This window comes from Sinocyclocheilus anshuiensis, unplaced genomic scaffold (assembly GCF_001515605.1).
Source record: "Sinocyclocheilus anshuiensis isolate Anshui unplaced genomic scaffold, SAMN03320099.WGS_v1.1 scaffold2192, whole genome shotgun sequence".
NCBI lineage: Eukaryota > Metazoa > Chordata > Actinopteri > Cypriniformes > Cyprinidae > Sinocyclocheilus > Sinocyclocheilus anshuiensis.
This window is the reverse complement of record NW_015542463.1, coordinates 183,609-206,648: the sequence shown is the minus strand read 5'-3', so window position 1 is coordinate 206,648 and position 23,040 is coordinate 183,609. Positions and strand designations below refer to the sequence as shown.

The 23,040-nt window shown below is 38.1% G+C and overlaps 1 protein-coding gene across 5 annotated transcripts in view; it reads right to left on the bottom strand.

Moving 5' to 3' along the window:
- Nucleotides 1-23,040, bottom strand: part of ncoa2 (nuclear receptor coactivator 2) — a 113,900-nt gene that overhangs the window by 25,045 nt on the left and 65,815 nt on the right. For all 5 annotated transcript variants that reach the window (XM_016493318.1, XM_016493321.1, XM_016493322.1 and 2 more), the window contains 6 exons: nucleotides 17,954-18,131; nucleotides 14,689-14,871; nucleotides 11,023-11,124; nucleotides 9,198-9,338; nucleotides 8,500-8,647; nucleotides 3,122-4,385 (listed from right to left, as the gene is read on the bottom strand). In XM_016493318.1, coding sequence (XP_016348804.1) covers nucleotides 3,122-4,385; nucleotides 8,500-8,647; nucleotides 9,198-9,338; nucleotides 11,023-11,124; nucleotides 14,689-14,871; nucleotides 17,954-18,131 — 2,016 coding nt within the window. The remainder of the gene's footprint in view (nucleotides 1-3,121; nucleotides 4,386-8,499; nucleotides 8,648-9,197; nucleotides 9,339-11,022; nucleotides 11,125-14,688; nucleotides 14,872-17,953; nucleotides 18,132-23,040) is intronic.

Here is a 23,040-nt window from a genome sequence, read left to right as displayed (position 1 = left end):
AATAGGTTGAGCGAGAGAGAGAGAGAGAGAGAGAGAGAGAGAGAGAGAGAGAGAGAGAGAGGGAGGGAGGGATTGATACATCAGTGAACAGAGCGACTGAAGCCACCACAGCTGCCTGGGTGACAACAACATGTGCATCTGGATCATTTCTACCATCTGCCATAAAAACTGCATTATTGAAAGCCACCCTGTCCAGAGTCATCAAAAGCCTTTAATTGTAAGCCAACTGTGAAAATAACCTTGAGCACTGAACGACGCTGGTGAAAGTCAGGAGTGGACGCGCTCAGAGGCACGGTGTCAGTGAAGACTCCTTGAGTCTCGCACTCTGCCATCATGACCATTCATACAGATCCCTGCTTCTCTTCAGTCTCAGCTGCAGCTCTATCACACCAGCCGGCTGCTCGTCTCATCACAGGAGAAAGAGAGAGATGAGTGGTTCTGTTCCAAACCCTAGTGAGACACCTCACCGTCTACATAGGCAGCTACATCAGATTACTCACAAGAGACTCGAGTGCTTTAAGTTGATCGAGTCAGGTGTCAGCACGTTGCTAAACTAATGACTTAAAATACATAACACTCCAATGCTTTTTGAAACATTTTCATTTGTTTTTATTTTTAATAACATTTTGAATGACTTTTTTCTATTCTTCAATGCATATGTAGTACTAAATAAAATATAGTTACATATGACACTACCATACTACAATTTTTGCACTATAGTGTGTAACCCAAATAAATTAGCAAAAGGAATGCCGCCTTTTTTTGGTACATTTTCAAAAAAATTACAAAATTATTATTTTTCCAAAATAATAACTGGATGGAATTAAACATAATGAGGTCATGTGACCACAAAAAAGCATATTACTGCAAGCAGTATACAGTATGCAAGTATTCCATTCCAAATATTCATTAGCAGTCATTAACCAAGCCCATCACAGTGCATTCTGGGATTGTCCTATCTGTGAAAAATTCACTAACGTTCATAACGTTTTTTTTTTTTTTGAAAGATATGAATACTTTTATTCAGCAAGGATGCATTCAATTGATCAAAATTAGCAGCAAAATATTTATAATGTTACAAAATATTTCTATTTCAAATCAATTCTGTTCTTTTGTATATTCTTTTCAAAGAATGCTGAAAAAACGTATAGCTGTTTCCAGAAAAATAATAAGAAATGTTCCTTGAGCAGCAAATCCACAAATCAGTAGGATTTCTGAAAGATCATGTGACACTGAAAACTGGAGAAATGACGGATGAAAATTCATCTTTGTCATCACAGGAATAAATTAATTTTAAAATATATTAAAACAGAAAACTGTTCTGTAAAACTGTAATAATGTTTCAGAATATTGTTCTTTTATTGTATATTTGAATAAATAAATCCAGCCATGGTCACTACTCTGTGTAGTGACTTCCTTCATAAACATAAAAAAAAATGGTATTGACCCTAAACTTTTGTGTAAGTGCTGTCTAGGTAGGCAGCTCACTAGGGATTGGTCCTCCCTCTCCACTCCTGCCACATTTCATCCTCCTTTCTCCCACATCCTCACTAATTAATTTTTCCCTTCAGTCTTCCGTCTTTTTTTTCTGCGCGTCTGTGCTTGAGCAGCGCTCTTCCTGTCCCGCTGTGGCCTCCCTGCTCGGTAAATCACTGTACTTCATGTTCTCAATGGTGCTGTCGTGGAGAGCTTGAGGTCAGAGGTTCCTCACTAGCGGAACTCTGGGTCTTTTCCTGGTAACCGAGGGGCTGTGAGGTCATTCTGCTAACAGGCTAACAGCAGCAGCTTCTCGAGACCGCTGCTTTGATTTGACAACGATGACTCAATTTGTGGCTCAATCAACAGCTTTTAAAAGAGGCCCGGGAGGTCCAATGAGCACAAACACACACATACAGGATAATCTCTCTATTCTGTTGCCTGGCCCCAGACGCTTCTCTAACTTTACACTGCTGTGCCAGGCGTGATTGGTGCCTGGTGCCAGCTCTGTAGGGCATGTGCCAAACGCTGTGCCAGATGAGATGCATGGAACACCACCGAGACGCCTTTTTTCAAATGTCACAGAGCTGCTTCTGAGAAAGTCCTGCCAGTTTCCCACAGAATCGACTTCCTGTGACAGAGCTCTCACTTTCCCTTTCTCTCTCTCCAGCTGGCTGAGTCATTTATATCCCTGCTGTTACCATACTGCCTCGATCTGGGGCTTCATTGGCCGGTTTATAAATCTGTTGTTTGCTCTACTTTCACACCCAAATAGAGAGAAACGCAAAAAGAGATACAAGGAGGAAAGGAAAGGATGCATACACTCTTAACAATACAGCAATGAAACTGAAAAGGCGGCGATAAGAGCGTTTGAACACGTTGGTATCAGTTGTCATATCGGTTATTTCTGCATGAGAATCCACAACACTGGCTGACGACCTCTCCAACGTGCAATACTTCTCATATTTAACCAAAACGATCATTACCCACACCCACTAATGACAAATCTTTCCTGCATTTCACCAAAGTGCCATCACGATTCAACATATTTAAAAATAATCAAATTCAAAACCAGCAGAAGCGATTCAGGTGGTGTTTTGCATATTTAAAATCTCAGTACTTTCTGTTCAGTTAAGCTCTATTGACAGCATGCTATCAGTTACCACAGAAAATATTGCAATGCATTTACAATTTAAAAAAAAGCATATACAGTATAAACTAGAAATTACATACATGCTTTATTTATTGGACTTGTATTATCTCACAATGGTGAACTCTCCAAAATAAAATAAAATAATTAATAATAATAATGATGATGATAATAATAATAAAAATAAAAACAAATATGACAATAGTAATAATAATAAAAATAATAATAATATATATAAAAAATTAGGTCATGTCCAATCTTACGGCACCACGCTTGCCACTAATTTAGACAAATAAATAAATGATGCTATTTTCCATAATGTTTTATAACAGACTATTATTTTCTCCCTTTTCAAAGTAAAAAACAAAAAAACAAAACAAAACAAAACATGCATGATTCCAATGAGGTACGAGTCAAAATTATTTTGTGGTAATATGGAGCTTAACTTGTATTAAATATTTCTTGGTATATTGCCAGGTTGGCGACATCACTTACCGGCTCCCCACGGTCATAGCCGCCATCATTTTTCTCCGTCTTAATTCCCGGCATCTTACTGCCCTCCATCTTTATTTCACCAGGTTCCATTTTGATGCCTTTATCCTTAAGTACATTATCATCTTTATCCAGTAGGTAGCGCAGCAGGGCGTTGTCCTTCTTCTTGGGGCTGACGGGCTCTTGTTTAATGGCTAATTCAGCCACACCGGCCGCACCACCTGCAGAATCTTGACACAGCTCCTTCCCCGTGGCCTCGGCTGTGAGTTTGGCCAGGTCGACGGGCGATGAGCTGTTCTGGAGAAGTCTATGAAGGATCTTGTGTTTCTCCTTCAGGGAAGTAGCATGCGTCCCGGCTCCGGTTTGAGCACCCATGCCGCCGTTCCCTGGGCCGCCAGCGGGGTCCTTACACCCGGGTTCTCCACCAGCCATTGGAGGGGGTGAGGTGGACTCGATAGGCTCAGTTTTAGTGGTGAGGAGCTGCAGGAGTTTAGTATGGCCTTTGTTGTCACGTAGTCGGTTCTGCGGATCACTGGCATCCGGGTTGTTAAACTGGCCGAGGTTGCCCTTTTCATCTCTTGGCTGTTCGATGCCATCATCCTGCCCGCCGTTACCCTGCTCTGATTGGTTCTGCTCTCCGAATGACTCTGAGGCTCCCATTTTGTTCAGCATGTGAAGACTGACGGCCACTGCGGCTGGTGACCCCAACTTCCTGTCGGGCGAGCCAAGTGATTGGCCGTGGCTCACACCGTGACACTCGCTAAGTGCCTGGAGGGCGTTCAGGGAACTGCTTGTGTAACCATGATTACCGCCTGCTCCCCCATTGCCACCTGTACTGCTAGTGCACATGCTCGCAGGTGAATGTAAGCTGCCTGCTGGGGAGAAATGCGGCGGGGGCAAGCGAGGAGATCCTGCCACTCCGGGACTGGCTCGGTGGCGTGGAGAAAGCATGCCCGGACTGCCCTGAGACGGGCTGCTCAACTTCAGCGGATAGCCACTGCCCTGAGGGGTGGCCGCCTGCATGGTTGCCGAATGGCTTATAGTTCCCGGGCACCCGAAACGGTGGCCCTGTACTGGGCCGATGGCGCCGGGCTCCTTCTGGCCACCAGGGGAGGGGAAAGTGGATGTGTTGCTGCTGATGGTGGCATCCTGTCCCTGGGGGGCGCCGGAGGAACCTGCTGTATTGGGAGAACTCAAGGGGTTCATGGTTCTGCCCATATTCTGAGCATTTCCGAGATCAGGGGTCATGCCACAGACGGGCTGCTCCCTAAAACAGAAAAAAATAGACGTTTATAGTCACTAACAGATTATCTAAAGAGCAAATAACGCTGCAACATACATGCCACACACATAGCACAAACATAGTTTTATAGACAAAGGTGAATTTAACAATTACAAGCTTAAAAACATAAAACTCCTAATTAGTGAACATAATAAAAGGTCACTAGCTGTGTTTCCATTATGCTTCAAATTGTGCAAACTGAAATTGCGAATTGAAAATACGATCAACGGAAACACATCAATTTCACACAAGCTCAAATATATAGCAAAAAACGTTTTTACGCTCGCATGAGGTGGTTTTCAGGCAATTCGAAAAAGGAAAATTTCACAAAAATGCAATGGAAACAGGTTTTTTTTAGCATTTACAGGTCACCTGGCGTACGTAAGTGTCACATGGTATTTCTTTAATGTACTATAACCTCCAAGAAACACCTCATACGTGGCCGCTGTCAAGTATAAGAGGCTTTCCTTGCCATTAATGCTTGGATAATTTACACTGCACACATCTGCGGTGCATTACGGCTCCGACATGGCCACTTTTGTCAATACTTGTGTTTATACCAGACGCGCCGCAGGACGTTTCAGAAGCGGCCCAGAAGCGGCTCTCCGCACTGCTTCGTTAAAGATACACACATACGCCTCCTTCGATTAAAAATAATGCCTGGTGCAGTGGCTGCGATAGGCTATATGTAAACCTACCAACATCCGTCACCATGACTTTTTGCGAGAGGAAAAAAAATTACGCTTTAGGTGCATAACATCGGTTAATGGAAACGCTGTCATTTCGCAATCGTTTTTTATCGACGACATTTAGTTTTTATCGCAAAAGTTTTGTGCAAATCTATAATGGAATCACAACTATTGTTACTATCTAAAACCATAAAAAATCTGTAATTGAAAATTCAGTAATTGAATTTTAGTAACTGAAATAAAGCTGAAAAAAAAAAAAATCTAAATATATGATAAAAAACAAACTTAAAACTTTATTAGACATGTTGCCTTGGCAACTAACTGAAGTACTAACTAAATTTAAGTACTAAATTACTAAAACTGCAATACAAAATAAAGCTAAAAGAAATCAATAAACAACAAATATTAAAATGAAAATTTAATACAAATATAAAAAGCTGATTTAAATTATTAATACATACTATATTAGTATATAAATAATACTAAAATAAGCCATTAGAATAACCCCTTAACGCTAAGTTTTAAAATTTAGTGTATATCCTATCCTATACCATTTAATGCACAAAAAAGACTAACACTGAAAGAGGGACCCAAAGGGGCCATTAAGAAATCAAGCAACCATTTATCAAATATGCTAAAAAACACTAAGCAACCGCATATCAATGACCTGGCGACAATTCCCTGGCTTAGCTTTAATACAATGCAAAAATTTTGTTTAATTATTGTAAAAAGAAAGAGCCCTACAATGAGAGAATTAGGGAAAAAGTGAGAGGAAAAAACTGAAACAGAAAACAATGCCTCAGTTCAGGCAGCATGCTGGTCTCACCAGGATGGCACGTGCTATTGTTGACAATGTTGTTTTAATTGTGGTCCAAGGAATTAATATTGATTTCCAAGTAAATTCTACTGAAACTATTTCATTACATTAATCCAGTGCAGTCATTTGTTAAATTAATCTCATAGTCAGGAAGCGGTTCTTCTAGCGCTCCAAACAAGGAATCCGAGAAAAGAGCTTAAGCGGAATTTCAGGAATGGCTTAATTAACTAAAGTATGTTTCAGCAGAGAAGGTTAAAAGAGAGGAACAAATTATCATCAAAGAAAAACAGCAGTGCTCATCCCTCAAAACAAGCCACGGGACACAAAAAACGAGAGGCTGTGCTGTCATATCCCCCTCTAATGCAAAAATCACCTCGGGGTTTAAAGCTTTTAGCAAGCTACATACTAAAAACTCGCTCCGAGCTGATAAATGCATAGAGATGCCTTTGTTCGGAGCATGCAGGATGAATCAATGGTCAAGCTATACTGTGTGTTATTGTGCTGGAGATGCTGTGCTTTAAGACAGCCACCCTCCCGCTGTGAGCTCACTCTGGGTTTAATGTTTATCTGTGCTCGACACCCCAGCCTAACACTGCTGCTATTGTCTCAGAAAGCAAACCGGTGTTCTTCCCTCGCATGGTGCGAGAGAGAAACTCTGCAGCTAACACATGAAACTGTGTTCACAACTGCCTGCTGTGGATCCAAGCTTTACTAAGCCATACACTCCAAATGATTTGATTTTATGTGAAACTGTGATGCTTTTAAGGGGGAAAAAAAATTCTCACCTGTAATTTATTCATATTTACCTTATTCCAAACATGCATGAATTACTTTTGTAGAACAGAAAAGGAGAAATTCTGAAGAATATCCTGGCCGCTCTTTTCCATGCAATTACAATGAATAGGGACTGAAGCTTTAAAGCAGTGGTTCTCAACCTTTTTTTCCACCGGGCCGCACTATGGTCCAAGTGCAAGTCTCGCGGGCCGCATGCATATCATTTACATATTACGTCAGCAATACAAACCAACCTGATTTATAATATTATAGCCTAAATATTATGATATCTAATCGATTACATTCATTGAAATAAATAAATAATTCTACTCCCCATAAATAACACCCAATTTTGCGAACTTCGGCTCGAAAGAAGTAACAGACTTTTTTATATGTTCTACATTTCATGTATTTATGTTTTAAATTAATGTAAAAACTAAAATGAATTGTAAAACTGAAAGTATTTTTTTTAAATTGTGTTCAGCACGGTGGGCCGCATTTGAATTCGTGGCGGGTTGAGAACCACTGCTTTAAAGGTTCAAAAAGTATGTAAAGCATCATAAAAGTGGTCTATATAAATGGTGAGTACTGTCATAAGTTTTATGAAGTCATATGATAGCTTTGTGTGAAAAAACGTTAGATTTATTAACTGCTGTGACCGAGTCTGTGAGTTGAATTTGAGAATCAGATTAGTCTAATTTAGTGATCATTTGTAAAATAAACCAATGATTCACTCAAAAGAATGACTCGTTCACAAATTGGACATTGCTATGCCTCCCATGAGCTCTCATGAAAAACGAGGGAGGATTTACAGTGAATCGATACTTGAAGGAATAGTTCACCCAAAAATGAACATTTTGTCATCATTTACTCACCCTCATGTCATTCCAAACCTGTATAAGTTTCTTTCTTATGTTGAACACAAAAGAAGATATTTTGAAGAACCAAACAGTTGTTGGTCCCCATTGACTTCTATAGTAGGGAAATAAATACTATGGAAGTCAATGGGGACCATCAACTGTTTGATTACCAGCATTCTTCAAAATATCTCTTTTATGTTCAACATAAGCAAGAAACTCATACAGGTTTAGAACGACATGAGGGTGAGTAAATGATGACAATTTTCATTTTTGCGTGAACTATCCCTTTAAATTTTTGGTCTGTTCCTCACACAAACCTATTGTATGGCTTCAGAACACTTGATTCTTCTGCATTATTTGTGAAGCTTGCAGATGCACTGAAACTGCATGGAAAAGAACAATGATATTTAAAAAAAAAAAAAATCTTCTTTCATGTTCTACAAGAATAAAAAAGTCATACATGTTTGAAACTACATTTTCATTTTTGGTTGAACTATTCCTTTAAAGTTGGAATCGTTCGTATTCAATTACTCTCTACTTAATTAAACCAGCAATCAAATTCTGAGGAATTATCAAGGGTGAAAAAGCTTGTTTGCCAATGTGTAGCTGTGGGAGTCGTGTTATTATTGGTTCTGATGGAATGTTTAGAGACCAGCATCGGCCTCTGGGAAAACACGGTCGGATGTTCTCACATGACAGTGAGATTTCAGTATATGGTCATTAACTGCGCTTGTCAGAACTAGAAAGTGTGCGTTTCGACTGACTGCTCACACACAGAGCCGAATCAAACAGGAAATAGTGAGAAGAGGGTCAAAAATGACTCAAACACTTACTCATGCGAGTAGTTCATAAAATACATCATTGCATTTACATGAAAAACACAGATTCAGACATAATCAGAGACAAAACAACTCAAGTGCAGACACTCATAGTGAGCTGTGTGGCTGGGTAGTGGGTACCTTTGTAAAATGTGCAGTGACATGTAGAGCTGTGGCTCGTTGGTACCAGGTGACCGAACCAGTTTGCTCTTGGTGTGAGCGGAGACGATGGTCCCGTCGGACAAGGAAAACCGGTAGATGGGACTGAACGCCTGCCCATGCCTTAGCACTGCAAAACAACACAACCACATGATCAAAAGTTTGAAAAATATATATGTAAATATACATTGAGGAACAAAAAACATCTAAATTGTATGCAAAAGAATACTAAGGTTTTTAGTCACATTTACATTCAGCCATTTCCTCAGACATGTCTTGACAAGATAGTCACTTCTAAATATAAACCCATAAAATTCCTATAAAATGGCAAGATTAACCTTTCCAGTAAAGATACCGCATGCATTACTCACATACACTTTCCTGTTTTCACACACCCCAAGTATTTTGTATTTTTGCTACAATATGAAAACCACTGAAATACAGTAATGTCTAATATACATCTTTATGACAATATTCACTATAGATCTTGATGACATCATGACACAAGGAGTGTGTAAACTGGTTTGCCGACGGAAGCCAAAAACAAGGCGTGTTAAAATCATTATGGAATTCAGAATATAGGTAGTTACTGTGAAAAAAATACTAATCCTTGTTTGCACAATACAGTAGCCAGAATGACAGCATTTCTTAAGTGGATTAATGTGAGATGTGCTCAGTACCTTCTTGCTGATGCCTCTTGGCGAATGACATGTCTCCATCGTTCTGGAGGTGAAAGCGCTGAATGCATCTCCTCACCAAGTCTTCCCAGCCTGGTTTCATAGAGGCTCGTAACAGACTGGTGTCCAGGGAGGTGATCTTACCTACAAACACACAGTACAGCAATAAGCAATATAGCTTGGTTTTGTCTGCTGCAAGCTGTCTGCTGAATTAATTGTAGAGGTTTAATACTTAGGGTTATGGATTTAGAATAAATCCCTAGGCAGCATGACTGAGGAATATTGAATGTTACTTTGTAAGAACTGTGACCAAAAAACTAAACAAAAAGTATGACAGAAACATTTCAGCACTGTAATCGCTCAGTTACAATAAACAGCAAACTGGGAGTTTCCATCAAGTAGCCACATCAGAATGTGAGAAAAGGTGTGTTTGGTGTGACAGTAAAAAACTCTTGATTTTCCCATTGTGTGACCTCACTGTCCAGATGCCTATAGTATGTTTAACATACTCATAATTCAGAACTCAAGAGTTATAGTTGCACTGTGAGACGACTCGCGTTCCCCTGTTCATGAATGACCAGAATGGCGCATAAACCTCATTACTAATCAAATGAAGGGGGCAGATTTTAAACCAAGAGATTTTGAAGAAAAGAATAAATAAATAGCTAAAAAAAAAAGTTTTACGTAAACAATTTATTTAAATAAAATTATATTTTTTTATATATATACAATCGTAATAAAATCTATACTAATAATATCCTCTTATTCAGACGCTGAAAAGTTGAGATGGCCACTGGCTGTTCAGTTTCAATGTATGCATGTATGCATGTATGTAAATGTAAATAAATATTTAATAATAGCAATATATCATTACTATTATTCATATCCAATATATACCTATATTATTAGCTTTTCATTAAACTCACAAACCCCCTGCAATTCATTCAAACAAGTTAGGTCAAAAGTAATCAAAAAGTAGTCTGATTATATTACCTAAAATGTTATGTTATGGATTACGTTACTAACTACAATTTTTTTCTTATATATAGTCCGTTACTGATTCCAAATTACAAGACAAAAACTGTAGTTAATAACATAATCCATAACATTACATATTTTAGGTAATATAATCAGACTACTTTTTGGTTACCTTTGACCTAACTTGTTTAAATGAACTGCAGGGGGTTTGTGAGTTTAATGAAAAGCTAATAATTAATTAAATCATAAAAAAAGTAAAAAAAATAAAAAGTCATTTTAAAATAACATCAATAAAAATAAAACACTTACTAAAAAATGAAATATTTTATGTTTACCTGCATGTTATGTGACCATTAGAACCGTGAACATACAAATGTGATATTTATTTATTAAAATATTTATTTTAAAATCTCAGGGTTCTTAAAGTAAATATATTTGGTGAAAGATGTTCAAATAAAAAAAAAAAGTTTGGGAATGCCTGCATTACATGTAAATCAGAAATAATGTGAATTTGTGCATTTTAATGTGTTTGAGACAAAATATGTAATCATGTAATCAACAAAAAAGTAACTGTAGTCTGATTACGAGTACTTAATTTTTGGAATCTGATTTTGTAATCCAGATTACATGTAATCAGTTACTAGTACCAGCCCTATATTTCAACAATAAAAATTGAACCTCATGAATCATGAGGAAGCCCTGGGTGCCAAGGCATATTCGTGTCATTAAACACAGTCTTTCCAGGTTAAAGTCAGTATCTGTTGTTTTAAACGAGGGGCTGTGCATTGAGATGAGCGCTAACTGTGATGTGAACACCCTTTGAAGAGAGGGGTGGCGTTGGCATGGTTACCTTGGAGGTCTTGGCGGGTGGTGAAGCTTTCGTGCGTGGGGAGCATAGGTCGCTCTTTCATGGGTACTCTCCGTGCTACACAGATCAGACACGACTGGAAATCTACATTCAGAGAGAGAGAGAGAGAGAGAAAAAGATCAGATCAAGTCATAGCAGATTATTAAAGCGTTTTGAAGGGTGCTTATGAAGCATTGGTTCTGTGTGTTTGTGTGTGTTGAGGGGGCGGCGCGGAGTGGAGCGTGGGGTGATATGATGGAACGTGACCTTTCGTTTGTGTGTCATTGTGGAGGCTGACCCTGCTGTGCTGCTCCCATGGAGACTAAGTTAGAAAAGTCATCCCTCATCCACCCACAAAAAGATCATAAGAGAATCATAATGTCTCAAACAGTCTGACACATCAGACGCACACATGACAAACAAGACATAATAAACAAGAACACTGCAAGTAATAACATCCATGATAGGTCCATGGATGCATGAGGATGCATTTTATTTCTACAGACATTAATATTTTCATTTAACTAAGACTCAAAATTAATAAAAATTTGGTAACATTTATAATGTTACAAAAGATCTCTATTTGTTTTGTTTTTTTTCTGTTAATTTCTGTTAATTAAAAATCCTGGAAAAATGCATCACGAACTTTACAGGAATATTAAGGGGCACAACTGTTTTCAACATTGATAATAATAACAACAACAACACTTTTCTTGAGCAGTAAATCAGCATATTCGAATGATTTCTGAAGGATCGTGTAACATTAAACACTGGAGTATTGGCTGCTGAGAATTCAGCTTTGCCATCGCAGGAATATATTACATTTTAAAAAACACTGAAATAGAAACACTTTAGTATTGCTTCATTTCAAGATGGACATCACAAGGTCAAAACTGGCCATTCATTCAGTGAGTCAGACATTGATTCAGCAACCACTCTGACTGATTCAGTGAGTTCATTCAGTGAAGGATCTGTCAGACTGATTCAAAACTGTAACTTCTGTTTAAGAGTCTGTCTCGTTATTGTGTCAACTGGGTTCTTGCTTGTGAATCAGACTACAGTTCATGAATGCATTCTGGTGTTGCTAACATGTTCTACTTTTTTAGCTACAGGTCATGATGTTACAAATTGATGTGAACAGGCCTTTACATGCAAACACATGGCCCTTGGGTGGTCTTCACTCCAATCTGCGTAAAGACCCAGCTTCACTGTCTCTGCAATAAACTCTCTCTGATACCCCTCTCCTCATACACATTCCTCCTCCAGCCATCTTTCTCTGTCTCCTGTGCCAGGGTGAGCTGGCTGGCTTAAAGAGCAGCTGGCACACAGCTAACACCGATGGGCCATAAAGAGAGACGCTCCATCACTCAACACACCAGCAGTACCTAGCAAAAATTAAACATTATGTGTGTGCATGTGAGGGAGAGAGAGAGAGAGAGAGAGAGGAAGACCAACATTAAAAATCTCTCATTGCCTCAAACTCGCTGTTACACACACACACACACACACATACTCTTAAACCCCAGCCAGGGCCAAAACCAAAGCTAACACGATCCAGTAGAGAAGTGGGTCTCAAATGCACCCTGAACTTTGGGTGACTCCGAGAGGTGGAAGAGGAGGAGAGAAAAGAGCAAATGAATCACAGACTGAAACATTTCTCTGGGAGGGACACAGATGCACGTTCCACGAGCGCTGCTGTCGTCTTTTCACCTTATTTTTCAGTAACTGGAAGACTCATTTTTCTCACATGTCAGGAACGACATGTCCACATTAGCAGAGCAACTGAAACTTAAAGAGACTATGAATATTTACAGTTGTCCTCATATGGATCACACCTTAGGATTTGAGGTGAACAAATAAAAAGACTTTGCAATATATTGCAACACCGAATTGATATCCTAATGTATGGAAGCCCGTTTCTGCCACTGAATAAAAAATATAAAAAAGGTAATTGCGACTTTTTTATCTCACAATTCTTATTTTCTTGCAATTCCGAGTTTTTTTCTCAGAATTGGGTGATACAAACTCGCAATTCTGACATTTTTTTTCTTAGAATTGAGATATAAATTCGCAACTGCGAGTTATAGTCAGAATTGAGATATAAACTCAGTTCTGACTTTTTTCTCAGAATTGCGTGATATAAACTCGCCGTTGCGAGATATAAAGTCAGTATTACATGATAGAAGCGTGAAAAAAAAACTTTCAAACTTTTCAACTTTCAAGAAAAAAGAATTGAGTTTATATCTCGCAATTCTGAGAAAGTCAAACAATTCTTTTTTTCTCAGAATTGCGAGTTTATATTTCACAATTCTGGGAAAAAACTTATGAACTGCTATATACAAATTCGCATTTGTGAGAAAAAAGTCTGTTAAAAAAGTTTTGAAAAAAGTTTTTATCTCGCAATTCTGACTTTATCTCTCGCAATTGCAAGTTTATATACCACTATTCTGACTTTATAACTTGCAATTTTGAGTTTATATCATGCAATTCTGAGAAAAATGTCAGAATTGCGAGATGTAAACTCGCAATTACAAAAAAAAAAAGTCAGAATTCTGAGATAAAAACTCACAATTCAGACTTTTTTCTCGCAAATGCGAGTTTGTATTACCTTTTTGATTTTTTTATTCAGTGGCGAAAACAGGCTTCCATACCTAATGGCAACAAACAAGACTAGCTAGATTTTTTGGAACACCATTCCTAGCAAGTCAGATCAACAGTTCAACACGCATTCAAATAATTTTTATTTGGCGACAAATTCAGAATAAGTTACGTATAAGTCCATAAAGGACCTTCACTGTACAGTGTGGTAAACCGCAAGGGATTTTTTGTGATATTATGACTTTGATAATCGGGTACATTATTTATACTCAGCACTCGTTGTACAAAGCAACAAAGTTACAAAAAAATGCATTAAAATACTATATTATTGTAGCCGATAAACCAAAGTAATATTGTATTGTCAGGCCCAAGCTCAATTCCATCCCTATTTATGACATTTCTTTCATTTAATTTGTCTACTTTCTGTGGCGTCCTAATGCTCCCTCAAAATATAAAGCATCACATCTGTTTTAAACATTTATAATATAAAAAAATGATTCTTGAAAACCAAATTAGCATATTAGAATGATTTCTAAAGGATCGTGTGGCACTAAAAACTGGAATAATGATGCTGAACATTCAGCTTTGCCATCACAGGAATAAAATTAATTTTAAAATCTATTCAAATAGAAAACCGTTATTTTAAATTGTAATATTATTCACAATATTACTCATTTACTGTGTTTTTGAGAAAATAAATGCAGCCTTGATGAGCATAAAAGACTTCCTTCAAAAACATTTTAAAAAATCTTACCGATCCCAAACTTTTGAATGGTAGTGCTTGTTAAATTACTACTGCTTTTTATGGCAACAAGACCACAAAATGACAGCAACAAATGACAACTGTAGATAAAGACAACAATTCTCATCCACTGGATCCAAAAGTCGTTTGAAAACTATAGGTTCAAATCTGCTTGTTTGTGGGACGCTTGACAAATGAACGCCCGGCTCTATGAAAGGGGAGTAGTCACTTTGTTTGGCCGAAGCCTCCTGCTCTGCTTTGAAGCATTAAATCTAGAGTTTCAGTACCGTTCATGTGGCTTAAGTGTGTTTTAAGAAACCGTGGCTCACCCTCTCCCTCCTCCTTGATGGACTTTGGTTCAGACACAGCGAAACACTGCATAGTCTCATATTTCTGCTGTGCCTCGTGATCCTGCATCTCTTCGGCCTCGCTGTGAGGGTTCACGAGCATGCGGCAGTTGAAGGTGTGGCTGTTCCGCCGAGGATTCTCGCTGGACCACGGCACTCCATTCACTGTGGGAGGGAGGCGAAGAGACATCACTCACTATCACTCATTTGAACCAGCATTCCCTAACTTTTCCTTACTGAATAAAGGGGTGTTCACACTGATGGTGATTTACAGCGGCAAGGGACTGGAAGTCATTAATTTTCAATGAGAGTTGGCGATGTGAAGCGACATAAGAGACTGTTGGCAATGAGTCAAAAATTAAAGTTTATATTTTAAAAAATGTGCGCTAACTCAGTGACTTCCAACGGGAGTGTGCACATGATCCGCCTGCCACTCATGTCGCTTCTGGATATTGCAGTGAACTGGTAACCTTCAGTGATTTAAAGGTGACATATCATGAAAATCTGACTTTTCCAGGTTTTAAGTGCTATAATCAGGTCCCCGGTGCATCTACCAACCAAGGAAACGTGAAAAAGATTAACCCAGTAACTTTGTTTTGGTAAGCCTTTTTCGGCAAGCGTCTGAGAAAATGAGCGCATCTGATTTCACTCCCTTGGTGACGTGGCAAAGGGATCTCATTATAATTTTACCGCCCCTTCATCTGTAAATTTCCACCCACGGCGCCGTCATTGTAATTTCGCAAGAGACAACGGTGTACCAGCTCTAATGCCATGGCGAAAGTCTGAGCAAAACATGCTAACTGTTCTGTCTTTGGCTGCACAGACGAGCACAGAACACTATTTAGAATCCCAGCCTCAGAGGAGACAAGACAGCAGTGGATTTATTGATTTATTTACTGTATATTGTTGTTGCCACACAGATCTAAAATAAACATGTGATTTATTTCCCAGCTGTTTACCTTCACAGACGTAACCGTTTTTGTAACTCGTGTGTTTTTAACGTAAACTTGTGTGTGAATGAGAACTTAGTTTAGTACTCACATGCTGTGACAGCCGCTTTCTGTACGTGTGCTTCAGATGTGTGCACTCAGAAAACCGTATATCAGAAGTTTCAACTAATATGGTTTTAAAACGCATGATTTCAGTGCGATAAACATGATAATCATAACCAAAACAGATGTTTTTAGCAGGTCTGAACTGTAATGGCGCAGCTCTATTCTGGAAAAGGGGGCGGGGAGCAGCAGCTCATTTGCATTTAAAAAGACAGGCCCGAATAACAGCGCGTTTCTGCTTCCACTCAAAATAGGCATTTTTAAAATATAATAAATGATCTGTGGGGTATTTTGAGCTGAAACTTCACAGACACAAGGCGCATTTCCATTACCCTTCAAACTGCGCAAATTGAAATTGCGAATTGAAAATACGCCTAATGGAAACGCGTCAATTTTGCAAAAACGCCCATATATCGCAAAAAAGGTTTTACGCTCGCATGAGGTGGTTTTTCAGGCAATGCGAAAAAGGAACGTCATTTCGCAATACTTTTTTATCGACATTTATAAAATATCGCCAAAGTTTTGCGCAAATCTGTAATGGAAACGCGCCTACAGTCTGGGGACACTAGAGACTTATATTACATATTGTAAAAAGGGGCATAATATGTCTCCTTTAACTGGTGTCAAATAAGTGTATGCAAAAAACAGGATATTTGCAAAAACAATTTTGCGTATAAAGCAGCGTTTCCATCCCATGTGCATGTCAAAGATATTTTTGTAAACTAATTAATTACTAAAATTAATTAAAACTAATTAAAGACTACATTTTTCTTTGACATTGTAATGGTAATTAATATATTATAACTCAATATTATGGTGAAACAGGACGTGATACAGGACATATACAGGACATTTCCAATCACTTAGTCTTTCCATATCTGACTGCGAGCTCACCTTCAATGACCACATCTTAAAATCCAAACAACCACTGATGAATATAACCAAGTCCCTGTTTTGCATTTTTTCTTTTTTGATAATTCGTTACACTTGGACACATTGCAATATAGAAAAAAAGATTTGTCGCTACTTCTGTTTCATCGCAACTTTAAGAAAACAAAATAAATTGGAAGTCCATTGGAAGTCACTGAGTTAGTGTATATTTTTTATATAAATTTTGTCTCATTGCCAACAGTCTCTAATGGCGCGTCACATTACCAACTCTCAATGAAAATGAATTACCTTTTTTGACATATCTAGGAATTTATTTGGGAAATATGTTTCCATATTAGTTCCATATTAGTACAAATGTCTTCTTAACTAAATAAAAAAAGTCATCCACCTCAAGTGAGCAATTATGTTTGTAATGCATTTTGAACATTTTCTTGATATTTTCATACAATATTTTTTATGAGATATCATTGAAATATGTGGATGGAAAGCTAGCTAGTGTGAACACCTCTTAAAGGGATAGTTCACCCAAAAATTCTGTCATTAATTACTCACCGTCATGTGGTTTCAAACCCCTAAGACCTTCATTCATCTTCAGAACACAAATTAAGATATTTTTGATGAAATCCAAGAGCTTTCTGACCCTGCATAGACAGCAACGCAACTACCACATTCAAGGCCCAGAAAGGTAGTAAGGACATTGTTAAAATTGTCCATGTGACAGGTTGAGTAATTAATAACAGAATTTTCATTTTTGGGAGAATTATTCCTTGAAACTTTTAGATGGTAGTAATTTGGCATGTATTTATTTTTTAATCATCCAAAGCCATTTAGAGTAAATGTATTAAAGGAACCTATTAAGAAAATATACAAGTGCCAAATGCTGAGTGGAACAACAAAAGTGACACAGTCAATCCAAACTTATTTGATGTTTACATCTATGTGAAATAGAATTGGATTTCACTATGAATGGGATCCATAACCAATGAGTGTTTTCTGGCTGGATGTATCATTTTAAAACCAATAATGATATGGTTTCTAAGCCTGAATCCTTCTTCTCTTTCACCTCTGCAGGTGAGCTTCCCTTCTGCCACAACTGAGGGAGGAGGAGATTCTGATATTCCTCTCTGTAAATCCCAGTTCTTAATGCTCAATCTGATTAATATAATCGCAGGGTGGAAAATGTAACTGCTCACACCTGAGTATTGAGGAACGAGTCGTTCCTGAAAAGAAGAGGTGCTAGAAGCGCAAACAAAATGAAAAGATCTAAATGGGAAGGAAACCATGAATGGAAAATAGAGTCTCACCATGTGACTTGGGCAGGAGGTTTTTGATGAATTCGGTATGGTCTCCTACATGCAGGATGCTGTAAACACTGGTGTTCATCAGCTCTTCCTGATTATACCGCAGGTACTGCGTCACATTCTCTGACACAAACACGATGTTCCCCTCCATGTTCACCACAAAGAAGAATCCATCTAAGGCCTGGAGGAGAAAAACACAGCCTATTAGTACTGTGAGCACAGATGCGCAACGAACACCAATATTATTATTATTATATGAAGAGCACAAAGGCTAAAGTACACATCCTTGCTCCATCTAAAAGCGTAACCATTCAATAGGGAAGATTCGATATCCAGCAGAAACAAAACAAAAAGATGTCCAGACAATCGAGGAGTCCTTGTAGATAGAACAAGTGAAATCAAGGGGATTACGGCATGAGTCTGAATTCATGGTCATGGATTGATCGAGTGGTTTTTGAGCCACAACAGGTTGAATGTAATGATCTGATAGTGTTTTCGCTTCTCAATTCAGGTAAGCCATAATGAAGTAATTATCTGCAGGAAAACAAGAAGATCTCATCAGTTGCAGTTAGGAGGTTATTTTAACAGGCTTCCTCTCAAAGCGATACCGTCAGGCAGAGACACAGGAGAAGTGGAGCAACTGTTTTTCCTCATTTTAAATGCAGATTACAGAGTACGGCTTTATTAGAGTGCATGCTTATGTCGCATCTCCTGACGGGTGCAGTGAAGGTCTCTTAAAATAGGGATATGTTTTTTTTATATATATATATATTATATATATATATATATATATATATATATAGAAAACATTGGTTATTGACCAATATTAGAGCTTTTTTTAATGAAATGTCATTGTCGATATTAGATATACAGTACTGCTCACAAGTCGGTAAGATTTGTTAATGTTTTTGAAAGAAGTCTCCTGTGCTCAACAAGGCTGCATTTATTTGATCAAAAACATAGTAAAAATAGTAATACTTGGAAATATCATTATTTCCAAGTATATAATTTAAAATAAATGCTTTCTATTTATTCTATATTAAAATGTCATTTATTCCTGTGATGGCAAAGCTGAATTTTCAGCATCATTACTCCAGGCTTTGCCGTCACATGATTCTTCAGAAATCATAATATGCTGATTTGGTGCTCAAAAAGCACTTCTTATTATCAATGTTGAAAACAGTTGTGCTGATAAATACTTTTGTGATACTTTTTTTCAGGATTATTTGATGAAGTGAAAGTTCAAATAACAGTGTTTATTTAAAATAGAAATGGTAAAAGTCTTTACTTTCACTTCTGATCAACTTCATGAATCCTTAAGGAATAAAAGAAGATGAATACTATGAGATGAATAAGAAATGAATAAAAGTTTTAAAACTCAAATTATAATTTAACGCTAACTTAAAGTTAATCTAATAAACTGTTAAATGTAATCGTTGAATCTCAAAATGAATATCCATTTTTCATACCAAATAGTATACTTGTGGATACACTGTGATGCCTAAATTAACCTGCAGCATATTAAATGACAAATTTAAATTTTCAGCATTTCATTTTCAACTGATTTTGGAAAAAAAAAAAGAAGATATTTATTGTTCATCAGCCATCAGACAAAATGAATTATCTCCTTAAAAATATCAGCACATCCCTAGTAGATGTTGATCATTACTGGATTTTGCTAACATTTTGACACCTGAGATAGAAAAACTGATTAGAGTTTGATGAGAGTTTTTAAAATTAATATTATTAAAATAGTGAACCTTAATGACTTGAACATTAAAATGTTTGTACTTATGTAACACATTAAAAAACAGTTATGTAATATAAACAATATATCAGTAAAACTGATATATCAATCTACCTCTAATCCCGAGTCATCAGTTACACACATTTAGAGTTATCAGAAATTGCGGTGAAATGCATTCTTTAATGCATTCGTTTTGTACGAAGATTAACTTTCTTGCCTGCTTGTGCCGACAATAAACGAGCTCTTGTGAATCTCAGCGCTTCATAGTGTGCGACAGAAATGATATCGACGAATCTTAATTGAAAGAACACAGCCTTAAGTCAAGCATTACCTATCAAGATGGTGTCAATTAGGCCTCTGAATGCAGCTGGGCCCCTGAGGGCCTATAGCGATCGCTAAAAAAGCTGCTGTTTGCTTTAGAATGTGGAGCAGCAGCTCGGAAATCATTCTTTAATCTGCTGCGGAGCGTAATAAACTCTAAATCTTTTTATCAGCAAAACAAACACAGCGCCTCCTCCTAACACAGAGAATTATTTCACAAACACACGGCTGTGGAAAAAATAAAACACTCAAGCAAAGCTAAGAACAAACGTACATACTCTAGAGACCAGATAAAGCGAGGGACGGAAAAAGCGAGAGGGAGCGAGCGAAAAAAGCCCACAAGTCCCTGTTTGTGCACTGCTCTAGATGTGGCCATCTGGTGGGCACACAGCAAACATCACAGAGTAAACACGGAGGAATGCCAAATCCACCTTTATTTAGCCAAACTTATGTAACTCTGTAAAATGTGCTGATGGACGTGTATTGCAACATGAATGGAGCTGGGTGGGCCTGGCCCGGCCTTGCTGTCCCGCTGTGGGAGGTTGCATAACTTCCTATACAAAGGAGAGACTGGGTCCAAACTCTTTGCGAGGTGTGGACACTGAAAACGGACACACGCTGCTCTCGAAGAACACAAAGCTGCTTTAGCGGATCCTATGGCTGCTCACACTCCAGCTTCCATCGTCAAACAATGGGGTTTTTCACTGGGGCAGGGGGCCGTGCAGAACTGCGAAAGCTTTACACAAGGCCTGTTTGTGTGCACGAGTGCGTGCGCCCGGGCGACACTGGAGAGGCTGTTATGGGTGTCGGGTGGAAAAGGCCAATCGGGTCAGTTTCCCCCTCTCTGGCCTTTTGTCACAAGTGGTTTTTTAATTAGGTGCATTATAGCGTGCGGGTGTGAATTGTCCCTTCCTTCGGCCGTTTCAAACAGATGGAAGATCAAGCGCACAAGCACGCAGGCTATATTTGGCATCCGCTTCGTGTTGATTCGGTGACGGAGGACCTCGGAGGCTATAAATACCCTAAAGAGGAGAGGGTGTGAGAGAAAGATGGAGCGACTGGATGGGTGGATTCATTCAGAGCTGGGCGTCCTGCCTGCTCGGCCGACCGACCAACGGTTGTTCGTTTGCACTGGAGAGAGTTGAGCTGTTATTTAAAGGGTTAGTTCACCCAAAAATAAAAATGTATTTTTAAAAACCCTTTTCTCACCCTCAACCCATTAGCAAACAGAATTGGAAAAGTAATGACTGGATTGTGATGTCTTTGGTTGGAAAAACAGACAGTTATGCCCCAAACTCATACCACTGGTTGAGCCAACATTGCATAATGTGACAATTTTGCGCACAATGAATGAAAAACTGCTATATTGGATGTGAATGTTTCAACATTTACTCGGTTACCGTTAACCGTTAATTCGATCTACAACTAAATCTCTTAACAATCGTTGTCAGCATTTAAAATAAAGCAGAAATAAAAATAAAATATAAAGATGGAATTATATATATATATATATATATATATATTAGATGGAAATACTTAAAAAAAAAAAAACATGAAAATTAGAACTGAATCAACTGAAAACATCTGAAGTACTAAAAAATTAAAAAAGGTTACAATTACTAAAATTAAAACTGAAATAAAATAAATGAAAGCTATATAGAAATAAAAACATATAAATGATAAAAGCACAAAATTGAAAAAAGTTAATTAAAAATAAATACCAAATAGTATATAAATAATAGGGCTGTGTATCACCAGCAAAGTCACGATACGATACGTATCACAATACAGAGGCCACGATACGATACAATACATATCACGATACAGGGCTGCACTGAATTTCACCTCAGCAGAATTGAGAAAAACAGCTGTTTATTAAACACTGCTTACTATAGTGACATTTCTAACTATTGGCAGAGCAGGCAGCTGACCTCTGCATTATGAAGGGCCTCCATAACTGTACCACAGTACAATATCTCTCTCTCTGTCGTAAATGAACAGTTGATGAATCACACTTTTCTGAGAATAGAATATTGAAGTGGAGATCGCTAAACTGCAAGCTAACCGCTGTTTTCAGAAAGCAAGTGCATTTATCCACAGTGAAGAGAGAGCGCGAGCGCGAGCACATGGTTGCCAGGTTGACAAAGATAAGTAAGACATTTAGCAGATATTTCCGTATTGCGCAAGTATAAAGCTCTATTTTGGGGATTGCGTCTCTTTATATCAGGCAACCCAGTTGTGTTCCTCTGCGGCCAGATTAAACCTTGTTGTAGCCTATATATGCTCCATTCATTCTTGTTTAGAAACCTTGCACTTTTCTACTCAATTTAAAACGTTGTAAAATTTTAAACAAATTAAGCGCGGTCCACTGCTGCACACGTGCCACAATATCGATACAGGGCCAGCAAATCTCTGTGACGATACATCGTCGTATCGACATTTTGAACACAGCACTAATAAATAATACTAAAATAACCCATTGCCCTATTTTTTGTGCTCATATATGACTCGGATCTGTTTTTTTCTTAACAGTTTGAACAGCAAAAACCACAAAGAATCAGATTTTTTACACTTTGATTTTGGCCACTTCCATATACTAAATACAGGTTGATGTTTTGCAATACAATCTCAGTCTAAAGTGGTCATATCGTAATTCATGCGACTTTCACGTCACTCTAGATCGACATTCGTCACAGTTCCGCGTGACAGGAGTCAATCCACAGATTTTACTTACAAGTAGTTCTTTCGTCAGTTAGTTAATATGGAAGACAGCTGTGACGGTAGTCAGTGGAGGTACAGTGAGGTGTATTACGGTGACAGCTCTATATAAGCAAAACTTGGAACGAAAACTATGAAAACTAGTCCTAATTCCTCGTCTTTATCCTCCTTATTGCCTGTGCACAAATTTTCAGGCTTCCTTTTGCACATGCAGGTCAGTTTTGGGAATGTGATCAGTTCACACTCGAATCTGATATTGACCACATTTTAAAAAAAAATAATGTGAACAGTAAAATCAGTAATA